This window comes from Heterodontus francisci, chromosome 2 (assembly GCF_036365525.1).
Source record: "Heterodontus francisci isolate sHetFra1 chromosome 2, sHetFra1.hap1, whole genome shotgun sequence".
Taxonomy (NCBI): domain Eukaryota; kingdom Metazoa; phylum Chordata; class Chondrichthyes; order Heterodontiformes; family Heterodontidae; genus Heterodontus; species Heterodontus francisci.
Genome location: NC_090372.1, coordinates 210,501,952 through 210,513,817, shown reverse-complemented (window position 1 = coordinate 210,513,817; position 11,866 = coordinate 210,501,952). Strand labels below are relative to the sequence as shown.

The window sequence follows — 11,866 nt, the reverse complement described above, 5'->3', positions numbered from 1 at the left end:
GGAAAAGTTTAGGAGGGATATGCGTGGAAAATTCTTTACGCAGAGGGTGGTGGGTGCCTGGAATGCATTGCCAGCGGAGGTGGTAGACGCGGGCACGATAGCGTCTTTTAAGATGTATCTAGACAGATACATGAATGGGCAGGAAGTAAAGAGATACAGACCCTTAGAAAATAGGCGTCATGTTTTAGATAGAGGATCTGGATCGGCGCAGGCTTAGAGGGCCGAAGGGCCTGTTCCTGTGCTGTAATTTTCTTTGTTTGCCCTTATGACTTCTGTGAATGAGGTCATGAATTAATGCAGGTTCAAACCTGCGTCCTCGACCACCTGGACGAGCAAGGGCAGCAGACGCAGGGAACATTACCACCTGCAAGTTCCCCTCCAAGTCACGATATCCTGACTCGGAAGTATGACTGACATTTTACGTTGGGTGGGAGGCCCTGCCCACTGGCCAAAAAGTCAGGGGCGAGCCCACCTCCAACAGGCCTGGGATTTCATGCCAGGATTTAACATTCTCCAGGCCCTTAATTGGCCTCGGGCAAGACTTCCACCCCTCTGAAGCAGGAAGTCCCACCTAATGGAACTGCCGGCCAATTAGCGGGCTGGCACCTCTCAGTCCCAGCAGCGCCACCGGGAGTGGTGGCCATTGCTGGGACTACACCCAGCCTCGGTGGTATTGTGGACGCCAGCCTGGAAAAACGGTAAGTTTCTGGGACCTTGCCGGGGACAATTGGCTGGGCCCCGGTGAGGCAAGGGGAGGGGTCAGTTGGTTGAGGGAGAGTGTTGTGCAGTGGGGGCAGTTGGGCCATGGGGGAGCCATCTATGGGGCACAGAGTGCCCGATCAGGAGGGACCCCACCCCCAAGCTAGGTTTTACTTGGTGGCCTCCTGGAGGGCCTGAGCCCCTGCCCTCTGCTGGTAGTATACCAGTGGCAGCGTGAGGAGCTCCTTAAGTGGCAGTTAATTGGCCACAAGGGCTGTGATAACCTGGGGCTGGAGGGCTGTTTCTCACTGCCATCCCTCGTAAAATTGCAGCGAGGGCAGGAAGTCCTCGGGAATGGCACCCCCCCCACCACTTCGCACTCAATTTTATGACTCCCCTGCCACCAGCGCACTCCTGTGGGGAGGGGTGGGTGGTGTAAAATTCTGGCCTACATCGCCCTTCCTTTACCGTTGCTGGGTCAAAATCCTGGAACTCCATCTCTAACAGCACTGTGGGTGCACCCACACCAGATGGACTGCAGAGGTTCAAGAAAACACCTCACCACCACCTTCTCAAGGGTAATTAGGGATGGGCAATAAATGCTGGCCTTGCCAGCGATGTCCACATCCTGTGAGTGAATTAAAAAAAAGTCACTTGCTCATTTATATGCATTGCAGTCCTAGAAAATCAACAAGTTACATTTATATAAGACCTTTAATGCACTTGAGTATTGCTGAAAATAGAGGCACGTTGCCGAAGCTTTTCGTCTTGCACTCATCAAGACAATCCGCAAGAATACCAATGCAAGGGAAAACAACGACTTTTTACTGTATGAAAAGAGAGTGCTGATTGGTTGGCAAGTGAACTCTGATTGGTAGAGGCATTGTCATGGAGAATGCACCAGTTTACGGTGACTGACAGTTAACTGCCAAGCTTAGTGTAATAAAACGTCCCAAGGTGCTTCAAGGAATATTATAAAACAAAGTATGACACTGTACCACAAAAGGAGATATTAGGTCAGATGACCAAAAGCTTGGTCAATGAAGTAGGCTTTGAGGAGTGTCTTAAAGAAGAAAGAAGAGGCAGAGGAGTGTAGGGAGGATATTTTGGAACTTGGGACATAGGCAACTGGAGGTGCAGCCACCAATGGTTTTAGATTTATAGATTTTTAGATTTAGAGATACAGCACTGAAACAGGCCCTTCGGCCCACCGAGTCTGTGCCGACCATTAACCACCCATTTATACTAATCCTACACTGATCCCATATTCCTACCACATCCTCACCTGTCCCTATATTCCCCTACCACCTACCTATACTAGGGGCAATTTATAATGGCCAATGGTGGAGCGATTAAAATCAGGATGCACGGGAGCTTGGAATTCCGAGGAGCATAGATATCTTGGAGGGTTGTGGGGCCGGAGAAGATTACAGAGATAGGGAGGGGTGTGGCCATGGAAGGATTTGAAAACACAGATGAGAATTTTAAAGTCAAGATGTTGCTTGACCGAGAACCAATGTAGGTCAGCGAGCACAGGGGTGATAGGGGAATGGGACTTGATGCAAGTTAAGACATGGGCAGGGGTGTTTTGGATGGCCTCAAGTTTATGGAGAGTGGAATGTGGGAGGCCAGCAAAATCACCAAAATTGCCTTTGGCATATCGCTTTGATATCTGGCATTGCCTATCGTTGCAATAAGATGTTATTTCCCCTGATATTACTCCAGACATGGTGTTTGTAATACATGTATTATCCACTAGTCTAGGTGTCCACCAGGCCGAGACATTCTTCTTCCATAGCTTCTTCTGTTGCTTGTGACTCATCTCTTTTCAGTGAATCAAACACCATAATCATACAGCAAGGCCATTCGGCCCATCGTGCCTGTGCTGGCTCTTTTGAAAGAGCTACCCGTTTGGTCCCATTCCCCCGTTCCTTCCCCATATCCCTGCAAATTTCTGCACTTCAAGTAATCATCCAATTCCCTGTTTGAAAGTGAATCAGCTTCCACCGCCCTGTCAAGCAGTGCATTCCAACTCAAATCAACTCACTGTGTGTAAAAAAAAAACTCCTCATTTCTCCTCTGATGCTTTTGCCAGTTATCTTAAATCTGTTTCTTTTGGATACTGACCCTCCTGCCAGTGGAAACGGTTTCTCCCTATTTTCTCTGTCAAAACCCCTTTCAATTTTGAACACCCCCACTTAATCTCCCCTTAACCATCTCTGCTCCAGGGGGAACAATTCCAGTATCAGTGTTGCTTTGTCATTTGAGTTGAGCCTGTCTTCATTCCCTGTGCAGTGCTTGGGGGATTTGACTGTCCTCCAATTTGGATGATCCAGCGGGGTGAGAGGAGAATGGGTTGGTGTTGCCTTTCCAGCAGGTGACGGAGGCCTTGCTGTGTGCCAGTGTGTTTTGGCAGTTTTAAATTTCTCAAGAGTACTGTTTTACTCCAATCTGCTTTCTTTTTCAGGCGAATGGTTTCCACCCAGAGTGCATGATTAAAAGAGAAATGGAGCGATGCCTGAGCAAATTAAGCGAAGAGGACGAAACTGCGTTCGGTAAGAATTTAATGATTAGGCTTCAAAATAGAATTGGACGGCAGACGCAGCAATTTTGAGGGCCGGTCAGAAGTGACCAAACTAACACCAAGACTTTAGTTTCAGGAAGCTGGAAATGTACCAGAGCAGAAAGCACCACTGATCCCAAATTTAACAACGCTGGATGCAGTTTGCATTGGAATGGGGACAGTTAAAGGGGAATAAGTGACATTTAATAGGATGACAATAATTAAAAAGGAGTAGGTGAAATTAAAGGGATGGGAAAATTAAAGTGAGGTGTTATAATTGAGTGACAAAAATTCCCAAAGCCTCTCTAACTATTCTAAAGACTCAATTGGCATCTCAACCCCGCAACAGCCTTTGTCAAAGCTTAGCTGGGGCCAAAGAACTAAGAGGCAAAAGTAAAGAGAAAGGAAATCCATGGCCCAGATACGAGTACAGGCTAGTAATGGAGCAGCTCAGCACACAAACCCCCTTATCTGTATGTTACCAAAGTCAGGATGGTCCTCCCTGCTTTGAGATTAGTTGCGAGGCAGGTTGTCCTCTGAGGACCACCATGGCACCATCCCTTGAGAGCCTGCAAAGAGGTGGGGAAAGGTTTCCATGCTTTGACCAATAGTTGCCACTGCCAGCTGTGCCTGGGGGGGTGACCTTGCAACGTTGAAGAGAATTCATGTGGCTGTTTGCCAGGCAGGTATGCCAGTGCCCTCAGGGAGCTTTGGTGGCATCGCATTGGCTGCAGCCAATTGGCATCTGGTGGCTGTTGGTCACTCTGGCATGCAGTGCCACTGAAATGACTGGTCTGAATGGGGTATTCTGGCACTAACATATTTCAGTGGTGCACCTGACTCAGCTTACTATGGGAATGGCCACTCGAAACGTCTACCAAAGGTACATTCACCACTGTACAAACTAGAAAGAAAGACTTGCACCTTTCATGACCTCAAGACGTCAATTAAATCAGAAAAAATGTTTTTGAAGAGGTAGCAAGGAGGGTCAGTGAGGATCGTGTTTTGATGTCGTCTACATGGGTTTTAGCAAGGCTTTCAATAAGGTCTCACCTAGCAGACTGGTCAGAAAAGTGAAAGCCCATGGGGTCCAAGGGTACGTGACAAATTGGATCCAAAAGTGGATCAGTGATAGGAAGCAAAGGGTAATGATCAATGGGTGTTTTTGTGACCAGAAGGTTGTTTCTGGTGGGCTTCCACAGGGCTCAGTATTGGGTCCCTTGCTTTTCATGGTTTATATCATGATGTAGACTTAAATGTAGAGGGTATGATTAAGAAGTTTGCACATGATATAAAAATTGGCTGCGTGGTTGATAGTGAGGAAGAAAGCCGTAGACTGCAGGAAGATATAAATGGACTGGTCAGCAGTGTTCCCTCTAATTTCCCTTTGCTGTGTCCAGCCCATTTCTTGCACTGCATGTCCTCTTTAAGATTGCCAAGTGACCGGGCATGCATGCATCTTAAAGGGACCGCTGCTTGTGTGCGGCCTGTTTGTCCCCTGCATTCCCAATGGCTGCGCACTCATGCAGCATCACAGGAAACATTGCCGGTCAGATGGGCAGAAATTTGGCAAATGGAATTCTGTTACGAGAGGCTTCTTTTTAAAAAAATATGTTTTTAAGGACTCATATTTAAATTGTGGAAATGGATTCATTTGGAAGTCTAAAGAAATGCTGGACTTTGTTTTTTTCACTGGGGTCATTGAAAGGACACTTGACTGTGAAAACAATTACTGGAAGAATCAAGGAATGCTAAAAACAACCTTTACTGGAGATCACCTGCCTTAAGATAAATAAACAACAGGAACCTTGGACTAAGGGGAGATGTTTATAGAGAAGCCACTTGTTAAGGTTTATGGAGGTCAGTGGGGTTTGGATATTGTTTTCAGTTCAGTTGGGGTGTACACTGTTTTGAAGACAGTTGAAGATCAGCCTGCCAAGGAAAAACACCCAACTCATCTTTTTCTTCCTGTTGCTGAAAAATCCATGTGTATTTCAGTGATAACCAGAACCCTTGATGCCACATTTCTCCTGAGAAGCCGGAAAAAAAACCTGCCAGATTCATTCTCAACACTGTCTGAAAAGAACTGCTCCAGAAAAGATCCCAGTGACCCCTCTACGTGTACTGGGACACCAAACTAATAGGGACAAGTGACATCTCTCCATATCTTTTTTTATCTTCAAGAATTAGCAAGTATTTGGCCAAAGTATTCTTTTTTTTTCCTTTTTTTGGTAACAGAGCTCTGCAGAGACAATTTCTTTATTCTTTTCAGTGTGTGTGAGCTTGTGTGTGGGGAATTTAATAAAAGAACTTTCATATTTCAATCTGTGTGTTAATGTTTTGCTTCATTACTGGATAAGTCTTGTTTTTATAATAAACTGATAATTTTGTTGTTTATTAAAGAAACCTGGTTGGTGTATTTTATTCGGGGATAAAGAGTAGAGTCTATGATTGACCATATCGGTAACTGAGTAAACATTTTAAAATATATGTTGTAACCTGTGGAGATGTGGGACTAGAAAAGACAGTGCACTCCTCCGACCTCGGTCATTAACAATTCAATCTGGAGAAGTGTGAGGTAATGCAGTTGGGGAGGGCACACAAAGCGAGGGAATACACAATAAATGGTCAGATTCTGAGAAGTGCAGAGAACAAGACCTTGGTGTACATGTCCACGGGTCCCTGAATGTAACAGGACAAGTTGAAAGGGTGGTAAGAAGACATACAATGTCATCACTGTTGTATTGTGGGAAGCGTGGCAGCCAATATTCTGCACAGCAAGATCCCACAAACAGCAATATGATAAATAACCAGATAATCTGTTTATGTGTTAGTTCAGGAATAAATATCTTCAGGACATCAGAGAGGGCTCTCCTGCTCTTCTTCTCCACCTGAGGGGGACAGATTGAGCATCGGTCTAACATCCCATCCGAAAGATGGCAACACTGCCCCTGCAGCACTCGCTCAGTACTGCTCTGGAATGTCAGTCCAGATCTTGTGTTCAAGCCTCTGGAGTAGGACCTAAACCTACAACCTTGTGACTCAGAGGCAAGAGTGTTACCCACTGAGACCAGGCTGGCACAAATGGAAGATTATCTCACAGTCGGGACCATGGGCATGACGAAAGTGTTTTGGTGCATCGGACTCTGCCACATACAGGGAACATTTGATGCTGGCATCAAGCGATCAAAATGGAAGAGTGTTATATGGAATTGTTAAAGAAATTAAAACAAAAAGTTGGTCATGTAAGTAAGTTCCATGACGTGACTTAATGAAAATGGCTGGTGAGTCGGTGCTGTCTTTGGTCAATATGTATTGATAATGCAGCACTCCATTAGTGCTGCAATGGAGTGTCAGCCTGGATGATGTTGCTCAAATCTCTTAAACCCTCTCCTTTAAGATATACCTTAATCCTAACCTCACAGAGGTGCGAATTACATCACAAGTGCAACATTGTTCTCCCACATCACCAACAGAAACATGGCAGATGAACTTCAAGACTAAGAAGTGTGAGGTGATGCGCGTTGGGAGGACTAATGTGGAAAGACAGTGTACTATACTTTGAAAAGTGTAGGTGAGCAGAGAGACCTTTGTGTACATATACACAAATCATTACAGGAGGCAGGGCAAGTTGATAAGGTGGTTAAAAAAAGCATATGGGTTACTTGGGTTTATAAATAGAGGAATGTAATATAAAAACAAAGTGATGATGCTAGAACTTTATAAATCATTGGGTTAGGCCTCAGTTGGAGTGTTGTGGACAATTCTGGACATCACATTTAGGACTGTTCTCCTTGGAACAGACAAAGATAAGAGGTGATCTACCATAGATTACAGCATATAAATCAACCATTGAAACCTCCAAATATCGTTCCAAAACGAGGATCGACTTATATGCTGAGTATAAAATGTGATCCACCGGTGTGGGTGGTTGCCAAAAAAATAACCCTGGTAATTCATATTAAATTAATGTGGCACAGTTTGTTGGATAACTTAATTCTACAAAACACATCAAATTCATTGCCTTTGGCATCTGATATAAAGAGTTCATTAAGTTCATTCTGAGTCACTTTGGCTATGGTACATCATAAGTATCCCACTCGGGATCAGTTGTGGTGCTTTCAGTTTCACAATCATCCCTCCACAACAAATCATCATCCTCTCCATCCATTTGGATTAGATATTCCGCATTTTTTGAAGGATCTGACAGTTTGTGCACTAATAGCATCCCATGATTTGATGACGGAACCACACAGAACACCAAGCGGGCCAGCCACACATTTCCACTCTTTGTGAAGGTTTTTTTCTCCGTCAACCATCCACTTATTCCATTCGGCGTGAACATGATCCTTGAAAGGCTTGTTGAGGCACACAAGATTGTCGTTAGACCCCTTGGTAAAATTGCAATGTGGGTTTTACTTCTTCGCAGACACCTCTTGATCTCATCAGTTATATGGGATTTGAACATATTCCACATTAATAAGTTGAATTCTTTATGTCGGCCACCGGGATACCCATTCCACACATTATCGATCCATAACTTCACTCCATCCTCATCCATTCAACCATTGTCATGGACATGCACAAAACCTCCTGCAGGGAACTTGATGTTCGACATGGTTTTACGTATGAAAATTACCATAGGCTTTAATTTCATTCTGTCGGCCAAGCAGGCTAATACCACTGTGGATCTTGTCTTCTCATGTCCTGTAGTTTTCACTAGAACTGTTTTCGAACCTTTCCACTCCACAGTTCATTCGCTGGGCATATTGATATTCATGGGCGTTTTATCCACATTGCTAATGTGACATAATGGATAGTTCTTTTTGCCATTGTCTGATGATGAATCGCTGGAAACTGCTAATTTTGACATCAAGGTCTTTTGGTAGTCTCTGAGAAATCTTGGTCTTCTGCCGCAACACTAAACGTTTGCATTCCATAAAGCGACTACACCAACTAGCTGTTGTTCTGAAATTGTTGCTGGACTCAGAGTTTGATTTGGCCCACTTAAGAATCTATATACAGTTATGAAAGTGCTTCCATTTTTGTTAAAAATATTTTTGAGGAATTCATAGTCAAAATGAAGAAATGTTGGACCAGTTCTGAAGAAGGGCCACTGACCTGCTTCTCTCTCCACAGATGCTGCCAGACCTGCTGAGTATTTCCAGCATTTCTTGTATTTATTTAAGATTTCCGGCATCCGCAGTATTTTGCTTTTATTTAAATGTTGGACCAGTCTTTTTTTCAAGAGGGTCTTCAAGAAGACATTGAAAGAACTAGTTTGGCAACAATGTCTACTGGTTGTCACATGACTCAAGTTAAAAATAGAACAGTAACCCTGGTACCTGGGGAAGATGTGTGCAGATAAGAGTCAGCCATATCCCCCTTGCAGGACAGAACCCCAGCTCAGCCCAGCCTGTTCCATCTCTTTAAAAAGCCTGCAGAAGGAAAAGAGAATTCCCAAGGAAGGAGAGAAGACCACAACCCAGCTCAGCTTTCCAGCACCTCTCTAAAAGACCCTGAGAAGTCCACTGTGTCAACTCATCTCGTTTCCTGGCTTTGAAGAAAAGCCAAATAAATTAATTCTTAATGCCGCCTGAAAAGAACTGTTCTATAAGATCCCAGTGACTCATCTACGTGTACTCGGAGGCCGGGCTATAAGCCAGTTTTGGAACACAACAAGTCTCATCTGTTTTTATCTTGAATGAGCAAGTATTCAGCCTAAGTGTGTTTTTTGTCTGTTTTTTTGTAACAGAACTCTGAACAAAAATCCCCTTTACTCTTCCGGTTAACTGGTGTGTGTGTGAGTGTGAGGGGCTAAGATAAAAAGGGAACTTTAAAATTTCAATCTGTGTGTTTATGCTTTACTTCATTACTGGTTAAGACTTGTGTTATAATCAACTGATAATTTTGTTGTTCATTAAAGAAACCTGGTTAGCATGTTTTATTCTGAGAAAATAGAGTATATGATTGACTGTATCGGTAAGTGGGAAAATTTAAAATATATGTTGTGACCTGTGGAGAAGTGGGACTAAAATAAACAGTGTACTCCTCCCACCTCGGTTATAACAATACGCATTGCATTTCCGGTGATGATGTAGCCATACTGACAATTTACGAGGACCCATTCTCAAGATCAGGCCAGTGACTGGTCCCGATGCTCATGGTGCGTTTGGTCTTGGGCATCTTCTTTAGGGCGGATTCCTTCTTCTCCCATTTTCGCACCAGTTTTTCACTATCACTGAATTCCCTCGCTGTAGCGCAGTTATTTGACGAGTTAGCAAACGTTGCTTGAAAGCAGTTTCATATTTCTTTTATTTTGCTGGAGGGCCCATTTCTCTTAGTCGTTCATCACGCAGGGTCTGCTCTGTGTGGATGTGTCTTAAACTCCCGCACATCTTCACAACACAACCCATATCGCCAATAAACATGGTCAATAAACAGAGGTCGCAGATTTAAAAACACTGGCAAAGGGGAGGAGAATTTCTAATTTCACTCTCAGAGTTGTCGGGATCTGAGATCTGGAACATTCTACCTGAAAAGGTGGTGGAAGCCGACTCCATAAATAATTTTGAAAGTGAGTTGGACAGGTACTTGAGGATGAGAAACTTGCAGGATTACGATCAAAAAGCAAGGGTGTGGGACTAAGCATGATGGCTCTTTCAAGAGCTAACACAGGTAGGATGGGTCGAATGGCCTTTTTCTGTGCTGTACACTTCTAAGATTCTATGAGCTTCCCTAATGGCCTCGATGAGTTAAGTCACCAATTTGTGCAGGTAAGTCACATGGCTGGCCTATATTTTAAGGCTGGAATTTAACTCCCGCCCCTATGGGAGCGGGCTGCAGGTGCTGTTCCCATCTCCTTCCGACCCCCACTGCGGCGCGGAGGTGACAAACTGCCCGCCTGCCCAGGCCAATTAAGGCCTTTAAGTGGCTAATTAATTGCCACTTAAGGGTCTCCTCCTGCCACCGCGCACGGGCAGCTCAGCACTTCAGGTGGCTGTCCGGTAAAACCAGGCAGCCTCCTTACAGGCTGGGGCGGGGTGCCCTCCTGATCAGGCATCCTGTGCCCCACAGAGGGTCCTCCCATGGCACAAGCCGCCCTCACTGGAGCTCATTCCCCTCCCCTCCCCGCAGCGGCTCCCCCTCCCTCACTGCGGCCCAGCTGATTGTTCCCGTCAAGGCCGCACACACTTACCATAATTTCGGGGCCTCGCCCATTGCTGCTCCTCTCGTTGGGTGCAGTCCCAGCAGTGGCCACCGCTCCCAGTGGTGTTGCTGAGCCTGAGCGCTGCCTGCATGCTCATTGGCTGGCAGTTCTTGGAGGCAGGACTTGCTGCCTCAGAGGGGAGGAAGTCCCACCCGAGGCCAATTAAGGGCCAGGATCACATAAAATTACTGCATGGCTGTCATGCCCAGCAGGGGCAGGCTCACCACTAACATTTTGGCCTAAATCATTTAATATTGACCACTTAGCATTTTATATGTCCAAGAAAATTACCAAAAATTCCTTTGTGACACATCTCTGTCATCTGGAATTGCATACTGCAGCAATAAAATGTTATTTCCCCTGATGCTACTCTGGTGTTAGTAATACATTCATTATCCACTATTCTAGTTGTCGACTGATCTATCAAAGAAATTAAAACAAAACGTTGGTCAGTACAGACAGTAAGCAAGTTTCACAATGTGACTTCAAGCAAATAGCCGATGATTTGGTGCTGTCTCTGGTTAACACTGTGTATCTCACTCATCCAATAGCCCTGTGAGCTAATGAGCTAATCCTCATCAGACGATGTATTAACCCGACAAATATTATTGTGTAGGTTCCATTATATAATTACATACAAGAATAGCTTGCATTTATATAGTGCCTTTCATGACCACCAGACATCCCAAAGTGCCTTAGATTCAATGAGTACTTTTGATGTGTAGTTAGTGTGGAAGGAAACACAGCAGGCAATTTGTGCACAGCAAGCTCTAGCAAACAGCAGTGCGGTAATGACCAGATAATCTGTTTTTGTGATGTTGACTGAGGGATAAATATTGACCAGGACACCAGGGAGAACTCTCCTGCTCCTCTTCGAATAGTGTCATAGGATCTTTTATATCCATGTGAGAGGGCAAATGAGGCCTTAGTGTAACATCTGATGGCACCTCCAACAGTGCAGCACTCCTTCAGTACTACACTGGAGTGTCAGCCTTAATTTTTGTACTCCAGTCTTGAAGTGGGACTTGAACCCATTTTAACCTTGTGACTCAGAGATGAGAGAGCCACAGCTGATGCATAGCATTACGTAGAATTTGCAGGACTGAAACAGGTCATTTGGTCCAAGAGGTCTATGTCATTGTGTATGCTCCACATGAGCCTTCTCCCTCCCTCCTTCATCTAACCGTATCAACATTGCATCTATTCCTTCCTCTCTTATGTGTTTATCTAGCTTCGCCTTAAATGAATCTGTGTTAAATATTACTAAATATTAGTTAACTGCTCCCTGTGGTAGCAAGTTCCACATTCTCACTACTCTCTGGGTAAAGACCTTTCTCCTGAATTCCCTATACATGGCCAACTGGTGCGCAGTTGCACAATCAGCAGTGTGTATC

General features: G+C 44.7%; 1 protein-coding gene across 1 annotated transcript in view; it reads left to right on the top strand.

Annotated features, from left to right (window-relative positions):
* Positions 1-294: 294 nt before the first annotated feature.
* The window catches only part of LOC137381049 (pituitary adenylate cyclase-activating polypeptide type I receptor-like), a 114,417-nt gene continuing 102,845 nt past the window's right edge, over positions 295-11,866 (top strand). The window contains exons 1-3 of the mRNA XM_068053445.1: positions 295-404; positions 596-698; positions 3,167-3,254. Coding sequence (XP_067909546.1) covers positions 295-404; positions 596-698; positions 3,167-3,254 — 301 coding nt within the window. The remainder of the gene's footprint in view (positions 405-595; positions 699-3,166; positions 3,255-11,866) is intronic.